This window comes from Prosopis cineraria, unplaced genomic scaffold (genome assembly GCF_029017545.1).
Source record: "Prosopis cineraria cultivar Desert tree isolate PC_DT_omini unplaced genomic scaffold, ASM2901754v1 PC8, whole genome shotgun sequence".
Classification (NCBI taxonomy): Eukaryota; Viridiplantae; Streptophyta; class Magnoliopsida; order Fabales; family Fabaceae; genus Prosopis; species Prosopis cineraria.
Genome location: NW_026555339.1, coordinates 23,854,224 through 23,875,649, shown reverse-complemented (window position 1 = coordinate 23,875,649; position 21,426 = coordinate 23,854,224). Strand labels below are relative to the sequence as shown.

The 21,426-nt window shown below is 36.7% G+C and overlaps 2 protein-coding genes across 2 annotated transcripts; one reads left to right on the top strand and one right to left on the bottom strand.

Moving 5' to 3' along the window:
* Positions 1–650: 650 nt before the first annotated feature.
* LOC129318213 (phytochromobilin:ferredoxin oxidoreductase, chloroplastic-like) lies at positions 651–18,719 on the bottom strand. Its single transcript, XM_054962853.1, has 8 exons — positions 18,351–18,719; positions 16,175–16,291; positions 11,295–11,389; positions 2,362–2,455; positions 2,105–2,236; positions 1,865–1,969; positions 1,143–1,193; positions 651–1,063 (listed from the first exon to the last, which is right to left on the bottom strand). The coding sequence occupies exons 1-8, from the start codon at positions 18,552–18,554 to the stop codon at positions 887–889; spliced, it is 975 nt and encodes a 324-aa protein (XP_054818828.1). The 5' UTR covers positions 18,555–18,719; the 3' UTR covers positions 651–886.
* LOC129318215 (uncharacterized) lies at positions 7,416–8,157 on the top strand. The gene is made up of 2 exons (XM_054962854.1): positions 7,416–7,771; positions 7,852–8,157. The coding sequence occupies exons 1-2, from the start codon at positions 7,485–7,487 to the stop codon at positions 7,868–7,870; spliced, it is 306 nt and encodes a 101-aa protein (XP_054818829.1). The 5' UTR covers positions 7,416–7,484; the 3' UTR covers positions 7,871–8,157.
* Positions 18,720–21,426: the final 2,707 nt, after the last annotated feature.

Genomic DNA, 21,426 nt, shown 5'->3' with positions numbered 1-21,426 from the left:
TATTATTTTCAAGGTCATCAAACACACAGATAAATGCCTTTTAACATTATTTAACATTATTTAACAACAATTAAATCTTCTATATTAAATTTTCTGACTTTGCACCAATTTCTCTTTTGCTGCTAAAATAAATTATTTATCACATTAAAAAAATTCCTAGATTTCCCTATCATTACATTAAATTTCCCACATATCGGACTGTATCTAATTATCTACCCTATTCACTCATTAAGGAAACCACCACAACCATTCAGATATTTAATCAATTAATCTAAATACAAAATTGGGTTCTTAAAAGATCTCTCCCCTAATGCTTTAGTCCATGGACTTATTTCTGTAAGCAAGTTGGTCCCTCAAATTTTGAAACTCATTACACGTCAATTTGTCTTTCAGTGGGACAATATAATTTAGGGACCAAATTGTAAATTGATTCCATCTCTTACATCCAGAAATTGGACCAATATATATCATTTAAGATGAATTGCATGAGGAAAAAAATACCTTTAACTTTTTTTTTTTTTTCACTGGCACCAGGTTGATACAAAGTACGTTCCCTGGGCAGCCATAGGATCTGAGGTTGTCGGATTCATAACCTTTGCTAAAGCTCCAAGGGGCTTTTTTTGTCTTTTTCCTAAGATGCAACAACAACATTAAAGGCGGTAATTCTACTTAGATTAGGGCTTTGAATCTTCAACCAGTTAGTGATTTGTTGATACCCATGATCCACTATAAGCAATTACTTTTCCAGTAATAAATATTACATTGAAGATCAAAGAACAAAAAATATCAGATGATGGGAAGCCAAAATTGAGAAGAAAAAAGGGGTAAGAGATCCGATAGAAGAGATGAAAAGAAAACAGCAATTTACCAAAACCGGATGGTGAAATCAGCTGCCAATAAATTCTCCTCTTGCATCCCAAGGGCGATTTTCGCAAGACTTTCCTACAATGCTGTGTATTTTATTTACAGTGCCATCCTTGCTGCGGAATTCTGGGAAGTAATCAAGGAACATTTTGCTTCCAAGTTCGTCAGCTCCATTGAATAGAAAGTTTCTCAGCAAATCCTATAGGAAAAAAGACGTGAAGTTTGAAACTGCACTTCAAGTTTCTTGAGGAAAAGTACTGATCTCATATTACGGATACCTTTGCAAGTGTGTCCCCAATCAGCTTCTTTAAAAGCCCTTGACCTGGATCCTACTTTCCAAAAGTTTCCATGAGCGAAGCTCATAAGTGATATGTTTCAAATATAATAACATAAACTTAGTCTAAGTCATTGCTAAATGGTGCTGAAGAGTCCCGAGTAAACAAAAATTCATCTCCAAAAGTTTAGTATCAATAGAATCCTGATTTAAATTCTGAAAAATAGTTTTCCTATGCTCTAGCATGAGTTATCCAAATCCTCTAAGCGATTGATAAGAACATCATATTCAAAACATGACCAACACGCTTGATAATAATATCAGTCTAAACTGATGACGTTGAAGAAATGCAAGATCTACAGTGAATCTTCTAGGCTTAATTAAAATGTCCTTGGAGACCATTATTTGTCATCCTCGTAAATCACTCTCTCCTTTTGCTTAGGCCTTCAGTTCAAAAACAATTTGTTGACAATATTAACAATTAGAAAATGCAGCACTGAAATAATGGTTTGGTTAATTCACGCAGCATATGAATAATGGAATATCGTCAGATTAATAATCAACTATAGGTTGTGGGAAGACTAGAAATGCTAGAGAACTCTGTATCCACAGACTTCAAGGGAAGATGCTAATTTAGAATTTCGTTTAATTCTATCGCAAGCATAGAGGTTAATACGGTCAAATGACCAATCATATGACTGTATGAGTAGCAACGTATCCCAATACCTTTTCTGCTCTCCAGGTTAGATATCTATGTTGTGCTTCACGATTGCAGGAAATCTGAGATGCATCTGTCTCCTCAACTGCTTTGCCTGTTAATTCCAGCCATGCCTGCAGATTAAGGGTCATATAGAAAAATTTAATAGTTTAGTGGGTAATACATTGAGAAAGCTACTGAAATTTTGATCTTTAAAGTATCGCAAAATTGAGATATAGTATAGCGGAAATCGATCATGGTGTTAATACCTTGTAGTAATCCTGGAATGCAGAATACAGAATATCATAGTTTTCTGGACTTGAAGAAAACTTTGTCCATATGACAATGGGTGAAAAAAATTGTAGGGACTCGCTTGTGAGCTTCCCTCCCCATGGTAAAAGCTGCATGAAATTTGTGTTCTGTTAAGAAACCTAGATCATTATAGAAAGAAGTCAAAGAAGTGTTAAGTTAAACAGATTCAAAGATGAACTTGAGAAACATGCCAAACTAATATATTTGTAGTTACCTCGGAATATTTGAGGCCAAGGGGAATTAAGCGTTTAAAGTACTTTTCCTTGTAATCCTGCTGATTGATAATATCATGCAGTGGGTTAAGGTCCCTGTAATTTTAATGCTATGCTCCAGAGTTAGCGCTCCACATAAAACACTGTAATTTCTTTATAATGTTTGAACTTAGAAGGAAAAGAGGAGAACTCTTGTAATATTGCCAATGCCATCAGAGCATGAAAAATAAAGGGGAAGCACAGTGTTAAATGCTCATTGTCAACCATAAAAAGGAGGGAATCCAGCAAGATGTCAGGTTATTCTTCATTAACTTAGTAGATGCAACACTTCCAAAATTTAGATTTATGATTTAACAGTTACATTGTTTTGACCAAGTTTTGATGATGTAAATCACATGTATAGATGCAAACGGAATTGAGGGGAAAGCATTGCACCAAAATGAAAGTACAACAAATGAAGTCATATTGCACAAATTAGGCACTCGTGTTTTGTAATTGCTGAGACAACAAGGGCTTTTATTTGTCACTATAGTTATAAAGTTCCCTCTGAACTTGAATACTTCGAAGTTAACACATTCAATTTGGAAAACGTATTAACAACTTCATACACTATTTTAAAGTGTTCATACACAGTATAAAGAAGTTCATTAGTAAAAAGTATAATGCTAGATCAAGCAAATTATTAGAAAACTAAAAGTCCACATGAAGTCACATTCTTGTGATTTGCCACTCATAATTATAGTGCTCCAATTTCTTTGGGGTGGGAAAAAAAAAATAGGTAAAGTCAAATAGTCATCTTCACAAAATACATACCAAGACTGACTAGTATGACGGTGAATTCTCTAAATATGGTAGAAAAAGAATAGAAACAAGCAAGGGATTTTTCATAATCTTTTGATTATACAGAATTACATAATCTAAGTCAATCTATGCAAACTCTAACTGATAAAAACAGTCAAAGAAGCATTGCTAGTTGGATTGTGATGGTTGCATGTAGGAGTTCTGATTATTAGGACAAAACTTCTTCACTCTCTTTAAGACCCTGTACTTATAGTTACAAGAAAACAATAGAAGAACTACGATTTCTAATTACATTAACAAAAGTCACATAATATACTAACATGTGGTCAGACCGTGTAATTATTAGATATTATGTGAATATATTCTCTATTAATATTCATTATCCTAGGAGATTAGGTAGGATCTGTCTTTATTTAGATATTACTTTATTTAGCTGCTGACCGATACTGGTCCCTTATTCTTCGGAGAGATTAGTGCTCCTATTCCTGTATATATATGAACTCGGCCTCCTTTGATCTATATACGAGAGAAAGCAGATTGCTCATTCACTACATGGTATCAGAGCCAGCTGCTTCTCCACACGCTTCCGACACCGAGCACGAGTCAGAAAGCATCGCAGACGAGTTGTACCCCAGTCGCCCGTCTTCACCGATGACGCAGAGTGATGGGTCCTCGCTGTATGATTCGAACAAGGTTGGTGGTCCCTCTGGGTTGACTACTAACCACGATGGATCTTCGATGCAAATCGTGACTATGAAGCTAAAGGGCGACAATTACCGCACATGGGCACAGGCCGTGAAACTTGCTGTTGAAGGCAGAGGTAAGATGGGTCTTCTGGATGGCTCGTCCAGAATCCCAGATGAAACCAAACCCGATGAAAGGCAACGGTGGTGTACCAACGATTCTCTGGTCTCGTCATGGCTCATTAACACGATGACACCGGAAGTTCAACAGAGCTTCATGTTCTTACCTTCAGCGCATGAGATGTGGGTGGTTGTGCGAGACTCTTATTCAGATGGAAAAGACTTGGCACGACCGTACGAACTCAAAACTAAGACGTGGACTATTTAACAAGGTGAACGAGATGTTACGGCATTCTGGTTGGAGCTTACTGCATTATGGCAAGAACTCGACTTAATGACTGAGGTGGAGTGGTCAAATGCTACTGATGTGGCTCGTTATAAGGAGCAAATCGAGAATGAACGTGTCTTTCAATTCTTGGCTGGGTTACATCAATCTCTAGATGACGTACGTGGACGTATTCTCAGCAAATCACCACTGCCTTCACCGAGAGAAGTTTTCTCTGAAGTACGCCAAGAAGCTTCATGACGTAAGGTGATGCTCCCTGGTACGGTTCCCAATTCTTCACCATCTCTGGACTCTGCTGCACTTGTTAGCAAAGGAGCAGATCATAGAAGCCAAAAAGGGAAGACTTGGTGGGAACATTGTAAGAAACAAGGGCATACTCGTGAGACCTGTTGGGAATTGCATGGGAAGCCAGCAGATTGGAAGCCTAGAAGGGGAAAGACACGGGGATATCAGACTTCTCATGACACTTCACAAGAGAAGACCGACTCAAATTCATTACCTTTGATAAACAAAGAACAGTTGGGTAAGTTGATTGAAATGCTTGATGTGATTCAAAAAGCTGAGCAGAATCAGAAGCAAGGTCACACGGCATCAATAGCGCACAAAGGTAACTGTACTCTACTTACTGCTGCTAGTAATTTCAAGTGGATTGTTGATACTGGAGCCACAGATCATATGACATCAGATTCTAAGTTATTTAGTTCCTATACACCTTGTGCTGGGCATGAAACTGTCAGTACTGCTAATGGGTCTGCCTTATCTATAGCGGGTAAAGGGAATGTTATTATTTTTGATGTTATGAAGTTAGAAGACGTACTTCATGTACCTTACCTAGCATGCAACCTGTTGTCTATTAGTAAATTGACAAAACAAGCTCAGTGTTGGGCTCATTTCTGTGCTACCCATTGTATTTTTCAGGACCTCTTATAGGGGAAGATGATTGGCAGTGCTAAAGAGCATAATGGTCTCTACTATCTCGATGAATCAACCGTGAGTAATCTTTGGTCTAGAATCCGGTGCAATATTGCCTCTACCTCTAAGAATAAGGACTTTAATGATCTTATGTTATGGCATAGGAGAATGGGTCATCCAAATTTTCAATATTTATGTCATTTATTTCCTGAATTCCATAAGTTGTCTTCCTTTCAGTGTACTGATTGTGAACTTGCTAAACATCAAAGATCTAGTTACAAATCTTCTGAATATAAATCTTCTCGTCCTTTTTCTATTATTCATAGTGATGTGTGGGGCCCTACTCGTGTTGCTAATCGTACTTATACCAAGTGGTTTGTTACCTTCATTGATGACCACACTAGATTATGTTGGGTTTACTTATTACGTGATAAATCTAGTGTTCCCACTATTTTCTCTGAATTTTATACCATGATTAAAACCCAATTTGACACCACTATCCAGGTACTTCATACAGATAATGGAACTGAATATTGTGATAAGCCAATGAATATTTTCTTAACAAACCATGGCATTATTCATAAGAGTACATGTCCCAACACCCCACAACAAAATGGTATTGCTGAACGCAAGAACAGACACATTTGGAAGTTGCTCGTGCCATCATGTTTACCTATAATGTCCCTAAATATTTCTGGGGTGATGCGATACTCACTACAACTTACTTGATAAATCGCATGCCCAGCCGTGTCTTGTCTCATGTTACCCCACTTGATAAGTTAAAAGAATCTCACTCTATCACTCATCTTGAAACTCATCTTTCCCTTAAAATCTTTGGCTGTACAGCATTTGTCCATTCTCATCATTCCCACAAATTGGATCCTAAAGCGGTCAGATGTATTTTCCTTGGTTATTCCTCCACTCAAAAAGGGTATAAATGTTTTGATCCCTCCTCCAAGAAATTATATATCAGCCGAGATGTCACGTTCTTTGAATCTGTCCCTTTTTTCCCAAATTCTTCAATTCAGGGGGAGAAGGGGAGTGAATTTCAGGATTTGGGAAGACAGGAAAACCAGGAAAATATTTTTTCAGAACTGTCTGTCTCGCCAGAATCTATTCCTGACCAGCTAGAACAGCCTCAAAACGGTTCTGAACCACTTGCTTCAAACATACCTGCACCTGAAATTCGGACTTATAGGCCAGAAACTGAAGTGAAAAGTCCTTTAAAGGAAAACAGTAATGCAGGTACAGCACCGGAAAAAGAACTCATAACTTACTCAAGAAAGAAGAGGCGAGATGTAGAGTCTGCCATGCCAATAGCACTACCAATTTCAGAACTGAAAGAGGTCCCTGAAGGTGAGATTATGGAGAATAACGAACCAGAAGTGAAAGGTATTGCTGAAGAAAAGGAGATAGATGATCTAGATCTACCTATTGCTCTTAGGAGGCAACCGAGATCGTGTACTCAGCACCCTATTAGAAGTTTTGTAAGTTACCATGCTCTATCTCCTCAATTTCGTGTGTTTGTGACTAATCTTGATACAATGAAGATTCCTCGTGATGTATATGAAGATTTGAGCATACCAGAATGGAGAGCTGCTGTTATGGAGGAAATGAAAGCTTTGGAAAAGAATGAAACGTGGGATATAGTGGAGTTGCCTAAGGGAAAAAGAGTAGTAGGGTGCAAATGGGTTTTTACTCCAAAATATGATTCCACAGGAGCCTTAGATAGGCTAAAAGCTAGACTGGTGGCACGAGGCATTACACAAACATATGGCTTAGACTATAAGGAGACATTTGCTCCTGTAGCTAAGCTAAATACCATCAGAATTCTACTCTCTGTGGCGGTAAATCTTGAATGGCCATTACATCAACTAGACATAAAAAATGCTTTCCTGAACGGAGATCTCAAGGAAGAAGTCTATATGAGCTTACCTCCAGGTTTCGGCACTGGGCACACAAATCAAGTATGTAAACTAAAGAAATCACTCTATGGCCTAAAACAATCCCCACGTGCGTGGTTTGATAGATTTTCAGAAGTATTGAAAGCTGAAGGGTACAAGCAAGGTCTCTCAGATCACACCATGTTTGTGAGAATGAAAAACGGTAAGAGGTGTATTCTCATAGTATATGTGGACGATATAATCATTACAGGGGATTATGAAGAAGAGATTGGGAGAGTAAAAATGCTTTAAGTAAAGAGTTTGAAGTAAAAGACCTGGGCAACTTAAAATATTTTTTGGGAATGGAAGTTGCAAGGTCAAAACAGGGGCTCTATGTGTCTCAAAGGAAATATATCCTCAATCTACTAAAGGAAGCAGGTATGCTTGGGTGCAGACCTGTAGATACGCCAATTGTAGTGAAGAAGGTAAAAAAGAAGTCCAAGGAGGAAAAAGAAAGTGAAGAATCAAATGAGGAACTTGAGGAAGAATTAGAAGAGAATGAAGAGGAGGATGAACCTGCAGACAAGGAGAGATATCAAAGGTTGGTGGGAAAATTGATCTATCTTTCCCATACTAGACCGGATATAGCTTTTGCTGTGAGTGTTGCTAGCCAGTACATGTGTGATCCAAGGAAGAGCCACATGGATGCTGCATACAGAATTCTAAGGTATCTAAAGGGTACACCTGGAAAAGGTTTATTTTTCAAAAAACAAGAGCAAAGATTAATAGAAGTTTACTCGGATGCAGATTGGGGAGGAACCTATAAGGACAAAAGATCAACTTCAGGTTATTGCTCATTTGTGTGGGGAAATCTTGTTACCTGGAAAAGCCAGAAGCAAAGGGTAGTTTCTAAAAGCAGTGCTGAGTCTGAACTAAGATCTCTCTCCCAAGGCATCTCAGAAGGATTGTGGATAAGACGCGTAATGGAGGAGATACATGTCAAGGTTGATCCACCATCAAAACTTTATTGTGACAACAAGGCCGCAATAAGTATGGCTTTAAATCCTGTTCAGCATGAAAGTTCCAAGCACGTGGAGATAGACAGGCATTTCATAAGGGAAAAGGTGGAAGAAGGTATAGTATGTCTTATATACCTCCCTACAGAGCTACAGGCTGCAGATGTATTGACCAAAGGCCTACATGGACCAGCATTTGATAGTTGTATACGCAAGTTGGACATGACTGACATCTATGCTCCAACTTGAGGGGGAGTGTGGTCAGACCGTGTAATTATTAGATATTATGTGAATATATTCTCTATTAATATTCATTATCCTAGGAGATTAGGTAGGATCTGTCTTTATTTAGATATTACTTTATTTAGCTGCTGACCGATACTGGTCCCTTATTCTTCGGAGAGATTAGTGCTCCTATTCCTGTATATATATGTACTCGGCCTCCTTTGATCTATATACGAGAGAAAGCAGATTGCTCATTCACTACATAACAGGAATGGGAAAGAAACATGAACTTGAAGGGAAAACAAAAATAAAAGGAGGGTTTTGATAATCCAATCGAAAAAGAAAAAAGTCAACATGAAATAGGGGAGCCACTTTAAGCCTTCTTAATACCTATCAAGTGTTGAACCACATCAAAATAAACTTCTCCAAAAATAAAAAATCCATTCAGATATTTTCAAATATAAACTGATAAAAAAGAGGTTTGAACCTTCTCCAAAGAATAATGGCACTTTCTTTCACAAAAGTCGGCTGGTAATAATTAATGCCTTGTAAATATGATATTGTTTTCGCTCAGTTCACTCAGGGCTACTAATAACACTAATTCTTTTACTTAATTAATGAGACTGACATTTTGGTCTGGTAGAATATAGGCAGAATGACAGTTAGGCTCCAAAACATCAATTTATTGACTATAGGATCACAAAACATTATAAAGGAGAATGACTTGCAAATATGAGTCTTAAATGCTGAGAGTGACTTGAAGGACTTAAATGCCCTTGCTCTCAGTGATTTTGATAGAGCAGAAGATTCAAGGAAGATTTACAAATCATTTCCTAGGGCATATAGCAGAATATATGAGAAGGGAAATGGTGTAAGAAAGAGCAACTCCAGTGGATAAGAGAATCATCCTAAGATTCCTGGCTGTAAGGGAAAAGAAGTGGTATGCAAGTAGATTTTAGATGCAATTCGAGTGTAGGCAGTGCTGTTGTAACATTTTAGTCTTTAAATTCTCCAAATCTGCTAGAGAGGGGAGTTCAAACTTTTAAAAGTATAGTGAGGATTGAGAGAGATCTGGCCTTTTGAAAGCCAGAAGCATTGCCTTGTGTGTGTATTTTGTTCTGTTGTATTTTTGTCACTGTTATGTGGTTGCAATCTTTGTATCAAGGTGTATGAGGGATATGGGATTGGCTTTAATCATTATTACCCCTGTAATCTAATTTAGTTATTCAGTAAAAGCATTATCCATCACAAGTTATTTCCATCATCTTCTTGTCTATTTTTGTGTTTTTATTTATTATTTTCTCCTTAGAGTTGAGGGCTCTACCATTTGGTATGAGAGTAGTACAATCTTGGGACGAGATGGCGATCACTCTAGAAGAACATAAGATATTGAGAATGAATGAGGATAACATGATAGACACCATAAAAGTTTGGAAAGAAAGTAGAAAAATGGAGGAAGAGTTAAGAAAAACCAAAGAGGAGTTTGAAGTTGAAGCTGAGGCACAAGTTGAGGAGAAAAAATGTTGGAGCAAATGAGGATACGAAAGAAGAGGGTGCTGGATTGAAGGAAAAAATAGAAGATGAGATAGCTGAAGAAGAAAGAGATGAGAAGAAGAACAAAGATGACAAAGGAAACCAACCCTAGAAGGAGAGAAAGGAAGAAGGGATACCTTAGTTGAAGCTTGTATCATTGCCATGGTCCTCGGAATATAGTGAAAAGGTAGGGGAAGAATTGAAGAGGGAGTTCACCCAACCTATAGCCAAGAATCATTGGCTTAAGTAGGACCATAGAAGGGAGCTTGAGGAGCATGATGCTAGACAGAGCACCGTGGTGCAGCCAGAGAGCAAAAATCAAGTGTGTATTCTTTGATGGTGAGTAGACCGAAGAGGAGAAGCAGTTTGGGTGGTGGATTGAGTCAAACAAATTAGTTGGGGAAGAAGCCCTAAATTCGATGGGAAAATGCTATTTACCATGTAAGTAAGGCCCAAATGCTTGCCCAACTCAAGCAACCCACTTTATTACTAGCAAAGCAATCAGCTGAGACGTTGGACGCCATTTTATCTCTAGAGCCCTCAACTCTAAGGAGAAAATAACAAATGAAAACCAAAAAATAGACAGCGAGATAATGGAAATAACTTGTGGTGGGTAATAATTTTATTGAATAACTAAATCAGATTACAAAAGAAATAATGATTCAAGCCAATCCCATATCCATCATACACAATTGATACAAAGGCCGCAAACACAAAACATATAGAAATACAAGAACAAAACAAAATACACACACAGCAATGCTTTTGGCTCTCAATCCTCCCTATACTTCTAGAAGACTAAACTCCCCACTCTCTAGCAAAATTGAAAAATTTGAAGACCAAAGAGCTACAACAACACTGCCTATACTCTAATTGCACCTAAAATCCACTCACAAGCCACTTCTTTTCCCTTACAGCTAGGAATCTTAGGATAATTCCCTTATCCACTAGAGTTGCTTTACACCACTTACCTTCCCATAGATTCTACTACAGACCCAGGGAAAAATCTCATTTGCAACTTTCTGAATAGATATTTGCAACCCATCTTCCTTCAAAACATTTTAGAACCTAACTATCATCAAATCAGTCCTTTGGGACCCAAATGCCGTTCTCCCTATAATATATAAGCACACTACACCCAAATAATGATGTAAAGTTCCATGCCATATGATTCCTACAGTCAAATATTCTCATAAGTTAAAAGCTATGCAACAAATGATAATAGAAAGTTAAAAGTGAACAAAACTTATTTTAAAAGGAGTTCAACCCAAGGGAATTGTATACATTAGAAAACTACACTTGAACAGGAAACTATTGCATTGACTTGAAGTAAGTTCCATTAGCTTAGGACAAAATTCATCAACCACAAAAATAGTAAATAATAATAATAATAATAATAATTATTGCCCAACAATATGGAGGAAGGTTCTACAACTACAAAAAGCACACTCAGTAACAGGGGATATGCTGACTCACAACACAATTATGTTTGATCTGCCACTGGTGAAAAAGTTAGCACAAAATATGGGCACATCATATTCTACTTTTGGAAAGACAGCAAAATCCAGAACCTGCACAAAAGGGTTCAAGACAAAGTTATAAGCTTATTGAGAAGAAAACAAGCAGCATGTACCATACAAACAACAACAACAACAACAAGCCTTTATCCCACTAGGTGGGGTCGGCTACATGGATTGCAAGACGCCATTGTGCTCTATCATTTATTAAGCTTTTAGAAATATTATTAATTAAGAGATCACGTTCAACAACTTCCAAGAGTGTTCTCTTAGGCCTTCCTCTACCTCTCTTAATCGGACTCAAAGTTATATGTTCCACTCTTCTCACTGGTGCCTCCCTTGGTCTTCTTTGTACATGCCCAAACCATCTCAACCGATTTTCTACCATTTTTTCCTCAATAGGTGCCACCCTCACTTTTTCACGTATGTGCTCATTTCGAATTTTATCTTTACGTGTATGTCCGCACATCCATCGTAACATTCTCATCTCTGCTACTCCAACTTTATGCTCTTGCTGTCCCGTTAGAGCCCAGCATTCACTACTATATAACATTGCCGGTCTGATAGCAGTACGATAAAACTTTCCTTTAAGTTTATTAGGCACCCTACGGTCACAAATAACTCCTTTAGCTTTTCTCCAATTAAACCACCCAGCTTGAATTCTATGTGAAATATCTCCACTGATTTCGCCATCATTTTGAATAATGGCTCCCAAATATCTAAACTTTTCCACTTGAGGTATAATTTGATCTCCCAATTTCACTTCGAAATTATTTTCGAATAGTCCTTTACCAAATTTACAATATAAATATTCCGTCTTACTTCTACTCAGACGAAAACCTTTCGACTCCAATGTCCTCCTCCATAACTCAAGTTTGCAATTAACCTCTTCTCTTGTCTCTGCTATAAGAACTATATCATCCGCAAAGAGCATACATTTCGGGATTTCCTCTTGAATATGTTCCGTCAAAACATTTAAAATCAAGTTGAACAAATAAGGACTCAGAGATGATCCCTGATGTAGTCCAATCTTTATAGGAAAATCCTTTGTTTGACCACTAGGCGTTCTTATACTAGTTTTTACCCCCTCATACATATCTTGTATGGCTTTAATATAAGCAATCCGTACTCCCTTTTTTTCCAACGCTTTCCAAAGCACTTCTCTTGGTATACGGTCATAAGCTTTTTCCAAATCAATAAAAACCATGTGTAGATCTTTATCTTTACAACGATACTTTTCCATTAATCCCCTTAGTAGATAAATCGCCTCTGTAGTTGATCTACCTGGCATAAAACCAAATTGATTCTCAGAAATACTTGTCTCCAATCTCAACCTGTGCTCAATTACTTTCTCCCACAATTTCATTGTGTGGCTCATGAGTTTAATCCCTCTATAGTTAGTACAATTCTGAATATCTCCTTTATTTTTATAAATAGGAATTAATGTACTTCTCCTCCACTCATCAGGCATTTTCTTGGACCGTAAAATCACATTAAATAACTTAGTTAACCATCTCACCCCTTCTTCACCTAAACATTTCCACGCTTCGATAGATATACAATCAGGTCCGTTAGCTCTACCATTTGCCATTTTCTTAAGAGCTTCCTTTACCTCCTTATCACGTATTTTTCGATAGAATGACAAATTTTGTTCTCCTTCACCAGTTACTAAATCCTCCAAGTTACTAGATGAATCCTCTCCATCATTGAAAAGTTTAGAAAAATAAGTCTCCCATCTATTTTTAATTTCATCATCTGTAACTAAAATTCTTCCCTCTTCATCCTTAATACACCTTACCTGTTCTAGATCTCTTGATTTTCTTTCCCTACTCTTGGCAATCTTATAAATATTTTGCTCTCCTTCCTTCGTCTCAAGGTTCTTATAAAATTCTTCAAAAGCTTTGGAACGAGCTTCACCCACAGCTCTCTTAGTTTCCTTCTTAGCCATACGGTACCTCTCCCAATTTTCCTCATTGTTACACAAATGTATGGCTTTAAAACAGTTCTTCTTATACTTGATTTTGTCCTGTACACTATTATTCCACCACCAAGACTCCTTATCTCTCGGACCAGAACCTTTCGATTCTCCCAAAACTACTTTTGCAACCTCCCGTATCTTTTTAGCCATATCCTCCCATATGATGTTAGCACTTCCCTGAGAATCCCAAATTCCTTTATCCAAAAGATTTTGCTTGAAAATATCTTGCTTCTCACCTTTTAATTGCCACCACCTAATCCTTGGTGTTACTACTTGTCGACGTTTTTGGATTTTACTCATAATACACACATCAAGGACTAGGACCCTGTGTTGTGTCGTTACAGCATCTCCAGGGATCACCTTACAATTTTTACAAAGTTTTCTATCTGTGTTCCTAACCAAAAGAAAATCAATCTGCGACCTTGAGGCTCCACTTTTGTAAGTGATGAGATGCTCATCTCTCTTCTTGAAACAAGTGTTGGCAATTTTAAAATCATATGCCAATGAGAAATCAAGAAGAGTTTGCCCTTCATTGTTTAGCTCTCCAAAACCAAAACCACCATGCACCCTCGCATACTGACCAGCTTCCCTCCCGACATGCGCATTGAAGTCTCCTCCAATAAAAATCTTTTCACTCTGTGGTATGTGTCGAATCAACCCCTCCAGATCCTCCCAAAATAATTCCTTAAGACTGGCTTCTGTCCCGACTTGCGGCGCATAAGCGCTAACAATATTAACAGTCTCACGTCCAATTATCATTTTTAAAGAAATAATTCTGTCTCCAATTCTGCTAACTTCTACAACGTTCTTCTTCCACTCCTTATCTATAATGATGCCTACTCCATTGCGTGCACTTACTTTTCCTGTATACCAAAGTTTGAAACCTTGAATATCCTTAGCTCTTTCTCCACGCCATTTTGTTTCTTGCAAGCAAAGGATATTGATTTTCCTTTGAATCATAACCCCTACAACCTCTACAGATTTACAATTTAATGTCCCAACATTCCAAGTACCAAATCTAATTTTGCTCTTATGGACTAACTTCTTTAGCCGCGTGCGTCCAGAACAGCATGTACCATGCATAAATAATTTATAACTCAGCCCAAAGGCAAGAAGACACATAACACCTCAACAAGGACTTCTATTTATTTTTCTTTCATTCATTTAGAACTTCAAAATTGGTCCTAGTTCATATGAAGGCAAGAAAATTTGGAGACTTTTTTCTTCTCTTATGGGTTCAATTTTTCATGGTGAAACATTAAGATTTCCACAAAGTAAATAATTATATTCTGTTTTCATTTTAACAATTTTCTTGTGATCTTTCATACATACACACGTAATACTTGTTAATGGTGTTATCCCCTACTCTCACTCCATTTCTATTTCTAATTACAAAGATTGTGGCAATCTTTGTAATTAGAAATAGAAATGGAGAGTAGGGGATAACACCAGTGACAAGGATGAAATGTGATGCTTTGTATAAAGAGTGTGACCAGGAGAAATAATGGGTTACTGTAATCCTCTGTAATTATATTCCCCAAATGCATATTCAATCAAGATACATCCCTCACGTTAGATGATGAAAATGGTATTATGGAAAATTAAATCCAGCAAGGAGCACCACTGTCAATTCAAGCACTAGGAATTTTGACAGGTGAGAAGGGATGCCTAAATGATAATAGAAAGGTCGGGATTTTTGAGAAACTGTAGATGAAGTTTGAAGTATTGCCATCAGCAAGTATATAGAGAACAACGCATTGTTTTTTTTATTTTATTTTTTAGTTGGGGGGGAGGTAAGGAAGATTTTGGGATAGTGTTGAGAGAGCCTATGCCTCTTGAATGCATGGGAAGCTGAGATAGTTTGCTGAGAGTGTTGTAATAATTGATTTCCAGAATTATAGTATGCTGAGAGTATTCACCCAGTTTTCCATACTTGTCAACTTGGGAAATGTCCACCATCTTCTGCAGTTCCACAGTCTTTACCTCCATTTTAACAGATCATGTGGAGTTACAGGGTTCACCCAAGGCAGTTTTAAAGGCTTGGCACCTTACCAATGGCCAAGTGGAGATTCTCATCAAATGGCATGGCTTGCCTGAGTATGACGAGACTTGGTAAAATTGTGATGTGATTCAGCAGCAGTCTTCCTTCTTTCACCTTGAGGACAAGGTGACACTTAATTTTTGGATTTTTCTTGTAGGGAGTAATGATGGAAATGGGCCTCAATTCACTTACTCAAGAGAAAGCCAAATACCAAGACTTAATTTAAGGACAATTGGGAATTTTCTTGTTTTCACCATTAGAGGTGAAATGAGAATAGTTTTTGCACAAAGGTGGTTTTGTGAGGAAGATTTTGGGATGGATTTGGAAGAGCCTATGCCTCTCAAATGCATAGGAAGCAGAGATAGTTTTGCCGAGGATATTGTCATCCTCAATTTCCAGAATTATAGCGTTCTGTAATTCCTCACTTAGACCTACACCCTGGTTGTAATGATCGATGATATAATTTTTATGCAGCTGGTTTCATCAAATTGTTTCAGGTGAACCTTTAAAGTTGTTTGGCATTCATTAATTCATTGATCAGGTCAAAAGGGTAAACAAGGATTGACAGCAAGGAATATAAATATTGAGGGCGATCAATAATTCTAGCTATAATAAATTACCAGCCACAACAAAAGCATTCGTTAGATGGTAGTGAAAATCAATTCCATGTACACCATCAAATTTAGTAACATTTTCAATGAAATACTTCAAAAGTAAAAGTAACTATCTTTAGAAGAATCCTGAAGTTATCTAGTATTTTGGGGCACTTTAAAACCCAAGAAAAGGTATGTCATTTCCTAACTAAATAGAAAAGGAATACCTGCATTGTTTCAGTTTCAATGCTCAAACTTCGCAGAAGCCTAATCTTGGCAGCTTGAAAGGACAGCATATGAAGCACTCCTTTGCCATCCTTAGAATTGATAGAATTGAATTTTTCCTAGTAAGACAAATTATTGTAGTAAGCATTTGTTAATGTTGACAGGATACTCATAAATACTATACCAAAATCCAGTAACCAAAACCATAGACTGTACCTGTAATTTAGTAAACTAAAACATTGTCCAGTGCACTAACTAAAATTCAAGCAAGTGAAACATTTCAGTACGACCATGGGTTTCCAAAAGGCATAAAATACATTTCAAAGAGAAACAATCATGAATACAATGGAAGGAACAGGACACTTCTTGACGAACAAGCCAATGCAACAAAAACTGAAAAATAAGGACAAGTCATGAAACAATTTTGAAATATACTTTAATTTTAAGAAATTAAAAGTAGAAATGAAATGTTGACCAGAGTGATTATTTATTTCAATGTTCAATTGTAAAATCTCATCAACAAAATGTGTTTAGGAATTCTCTAAAACACTAATAACAAATGCCCATGAGGTGTTCAGCTATAATAAAAGAGGGAATGACAATTATGTCATAAAAGTTCAATTTAATAATAGTTAAGTCCCAAGCAATTTTGTTGAAAGATGGGTTGCAAATATATATTCAAATAGTTGCAAATATGAGAGTCTCAATTGTAAGCTACTAAAAGTGACTCATGCCACTTTAATGCCTAATTTGCAACTAAAACTTTCATATCTGCAACAATCTGAATCAATATTAGCAAATCATGTTGATGTAACACACACTTGCACAGATCTGAATAGAGGGAGAGAGCAGAGAGAAACCAGAAACAGGGAGAAAGAAATGAAGAAGATGAAGACAGAACAGTGAGGGAGCATGAGGGAGAGGCAGAATGCAGAGAGATGGGAGAGCTATCTGAATATTCAATCACAATTTTTCATTCATCAAGTGTGTCCATTGGAAGTGCAACCAAGTCTATTTAACAAAACTCTAATGCCTAAATAAGGAAACCTTAATCATATCTACATATAGAGCTAACTTTCAGATTTTCTCTTACAAAAGAACACAAAAGAAACCTTAACACCTTGTCCATACAAAGTTTGGCTTTAGATTTCCCTTCTTACAAAATATTAAAATAACATAAAGAGAATTTATTTTTATTTTTTTTTAGAATAATGTCTCCCATATTTTCTATCACATGTTTTAGTATAATTCTTTGGGACCTAACTGGCATCACATTGATCTTTTGGGACCTCAGGATCATTTTCCATGACTAAGATTTAAAAACAGAAGTAGCATTCTACCAAGAGTATGATCACGTTATGAGCATCGATGCCCAAACATTGGACACAGCAACCCTTTTAAGTTTTAGTACTTCATAGAATTCTGTGTTTGCACTAACATTAAATTGAATATATATCTACTTACTCATAAAGAAGCTATCATGGGCACTAATCACCATAATGATTGGAATCATCAATAATCAAGTTTCTAAGGCAAATATTTAGACAATATAAATAACCAAGAGTGAGCATCAATACTCTATAAATGTAACCAACATAATAACAAAAGGGAGGATTGAAGTAGAAAAAAAGATTGGTTGAATCATTTTGCATCATTTAAACATTCTGGAAGTAATAACGCGCACTAGTGTCACAACTATTACTAATTCAACAACCTTTGGAAGGTCTCAGCATTGACCAAGAGATTTTTAAAAGCCAACACCAAAGACATTTGCGAGAACAACGTATCAAATTTATATCGTCTTTATTTCTTCTCTATATTACCCCTTGGTAGCAAGCGTAACTCACAGAGAGCGTAAATCAATCAAGCATAGATGCATTACGAAATTTGGTGTCCGGTGTCCATATATCTGCAACCAAAAATCATTCTTTTTTTTTTTCCTTCTGACAGCAAAGAATTATTTGACAATTCAATCGATACTATCTGTTTAGGGTATCCCATAGTCCTAAGTTCAAAATCTTACCAATTTGAAATGCTTATACTTGGTTTCAACTTCAACGCCAAGCCAAAAACCAGCATTAAGAACCAATTTAACAATCAACTACAACCAGTTCAAGTACCGTAAGATGAATCAGAAACAGGACGGAATCCATAGTAGTTCAGATATCCAAGCCATACCTGTAAAGGCGAAGGAACCAAATGAGTGTGGTGTTTGGTTTCTTCCAAAGCGAAGTCAACGAACTTCCGGTAAGAGACTGACAAGCTCTCTGCGAGAACTCTTCTGTTCCTCCAGCAGCAAGTAGAAACACTAGTACCAGTTTTAATCAGTGGCTGGAGTGCTGGTTGAAAGCAGAAGGTTGAGGGGGAAGAGCCAATCTCCATTGAGTGAAGGCTCTGTGAGATTGTTAAGCTTTCGCAGTTTCGCTTCAGAAAATTTGAAACTCGCTATCTTCGACTTTCCTTCAATGGAATTACCATTCCTGAGACCGGGTGATGGCAAGCTTTGTGGGATTGTGTCGCGAGACTCTGAATTCTGAAGGCTGCGCAGGGAGGGGCCTCCTATCAGGATTTTTAACCATTTTTAATTTTAATTATTAGAAACCAAACCAAAATTCAGGGATTTATATATTCCGAATTTGATGTTAATGAATTTATGCAAAGTTTATTAGGAAAAAAAATTTTATATTTTATAAAAAAATAATAAAATAAATAAAAATACTAAACAAAAAAAATTACCTAAATTTATCAATTTCAATTTCAAATGTTTTTTCTGGCAAAAAAAAAATTCAAATGCTTTAAATCCTAAATTAGACTTCTTTGTTTTATTACAGCACTTTATGCAGAAAAATACCCAAAATAGACATATGAAAATAATACAAGATCAAAAAATATTAAAATATTCTCATTTCTCTAAAATATTTAGGTCTATTCTAACACTAAGATAAAATAGTCTTATTTCTCTAAAATCTTTGGGTCCATTTCTAACGTTAAGATATTATTTGTAAATTGACCTTAATGCCCTTTTGTTGGGAGGGGATGACCTGGAATGGAATTGGAAATCAATGTATACTTCACTTTAAAAAAATAGAAACTTTAATTATATGAAATGACAACAAAACCTTTACAATGACAACTACTATGTTAAAATTTATAGAATTAAAGTTTTTTCAAGTTAGCAATGATCTGTAGATCAGTAACTTAGTAAATTTTTTTCTTCACGGGGTGATGATGAAAACCATTCAAGGAAAGTCCTAAGGGTGGAATTTTGTCTCTGGAGTCACACAGGTGGGTATAATTCTAAAGAGGTGGAAAGGTGAAATCACAAACATAAATAAAGAATACCCAAATATACCACATTGCTTCATTAGGCATCAGACGTTAGATTAAAAAAGAATAGTTGAGAATAAAGTTTTGATATTAAAGTAAGGAAAACATAACTTTCAGTCTTTGTATTTTGCTCATATATTATTATTGGTTCCTACACTTTTTTTTATATTCTGGGTTCTTATATTTTCATTTTTTAATGTTTTAGGTTCTTCCAAAGTCTTTAAACTTTGTTCATTTAGAGACCTAGAACATTAAAAAATGAAAATATAAAAACTCAGAATAATGAAAAAAAGTGTAGGAATTTATAACAAAATACAATCAAAGTATAGGGATTAAAAGTTATATTTTTCTATTAAAGTATACAGGCTATGGGTGAATCTCGGTTTTTTCAAGGAGAATGTGAAGAAAACAAACTTTTCTTAGCCAAGTTTTTGATTGAGGTCTTGGAGAAAAAATAGCTTTAAGAGAGGTTATAGTAGCCATTTGGGTTTTGGCTAGAAGGAAAAGGGGTTGAATTGCTTTGGGAGAGATGATAAGCTAAATTATCTTTTGTGGTCTTAAGAGGTAATTAACAATGACATTGTGATCTCCTTTAATATGACAGACTATAATTTATACCGTAAAAGTCAATCTTTCAATCAAAGCAATTAGTTGTTTGGAAGTGTTTTCTTTTCAGGATATGTTTTTGGGAAAAGACATCTCAGTTCCTACCACAAAATAATAAGGATTAAGATGGAAATTGAATTTTTCAATACGTCTTTCAACAATTAGGATCACTTTGTAGGTAGCGTGGTAATGTTTTCCAAAATCTTCTCCCATTTATTTATTCAATAAGCATAGCTTCCCAAAACTCTCCGCTCACGTAAGCCTGCAAGGTTTGCTCTTGAAGTCGAACTCATGACTTGATATATAAAAGCAAAATGTTCTCACCAACAAACCAAGAGCTAAATTGGCAGCCTGCAAGGTTCTTTGTCCTGTTTCTATCCTCATTGTCTCTGCTGTATCGTGCTAGTCTTTAAGGCTCTATTTGGTAGGAAGCATTAGAAAGATGGGAATGGGATTGGGATTGAATAAACCCAACTTATCATGTTTGGTGTGCATCATTGGTGAAGCCAATGCCAATCCCAATCCCATGTTATGTGGGATTATACAAAACCACCCACTCCCTTAGTATTGCAAAAACAATGCTGGGATTAATTTTTTCTAGACCAAATTGCCCTTGTTTAGAGTCAGCAATCTGATAATAGTTGAGAGAGATCCCATCGTCGTTGTGGTTGCAGGTATCATCGTGAGGCAGCAATCTGTTCACCGTCCTTTCTTCTAGATCTGAGTTTCAGTTCTTCATCATGATATGCGTTTTTGGGTTCTTCGTCGTTGCCGTGGTCGAACTCCTACACCAACACCATTGCCATTGCTGCTTGTGACCTCGTCATTCATCACCGTGGTGGGACTATTGCACCAACACTGTTGCCGTTGCCGCTCGCGACCTCATCAATCGTCACCTCGTCAGTCACTCATGACCTCTGGGTTCTTCATCGTCAGTGGTCACCAGCATCATTGTGGGCTTGGATTTATTGCCATCGCCTTCATTCTTGCTGCATCACCGATTAATTCTCTGATTCCCAGATCTTTAATTTATGCTTCTTAAATTTGTGGTTGTTTTCTGAGTTTTCTTCAGACAAGTGAAGCACAATGAAGATGGAAGGGTGGAAGGAAAGAGATGAGAGTATTTGAGTCTTTTTTGCAATTTTTTTGGTTTAACCCAATCTCATTTTTTGTAATCTCATGTCGTACCAAACATGATTTTTAAAAATCAGTCCCACTCTCAATCCCACTCCCACTTCCAATCCCAATTCCATTCCCAATCCTTTAAAATGCAATACCTTGTACCAAACAGGGCTTAAAAGTGAGCAATAGGCAAGCCTGC

What these genes read in the sequence shown, in the direction of transcription:
- LOC129318213 (XM_054962853.1), bottom strand. Translation starts at nt 18,554, where the DNA reads ATGGAGATTGGCTCTTCCCCCTCAACCTTCTGCTTTCAACCAGCACTC. An exon ending in TTGAAACTGAAACAATGCAG is followed by an intron (nt 11,390 to 16,174) that starts GTATTCCTTTTC and finishes CCTTTTGTGCAG; the next exon opens with GTTCTGGATTTTGCTGTCTT. An exon ending in TTGGGGACACACTTGCAAAG is followed by an intron (nt 1,064 to 1,142) that starts GTATCCGTAATA and finishes TTTTTCCTATAG; the next exon opens with GATTTGCTGAGAAACTTTCT.
- LOC129318215 (XM_054962854.1), top strand. Translation starts at nt 7,485, where the DNA reads ATGCTTGGGTGCAGACCTGTAGATACGCCAATTGTAGTGAAGAAGGTA.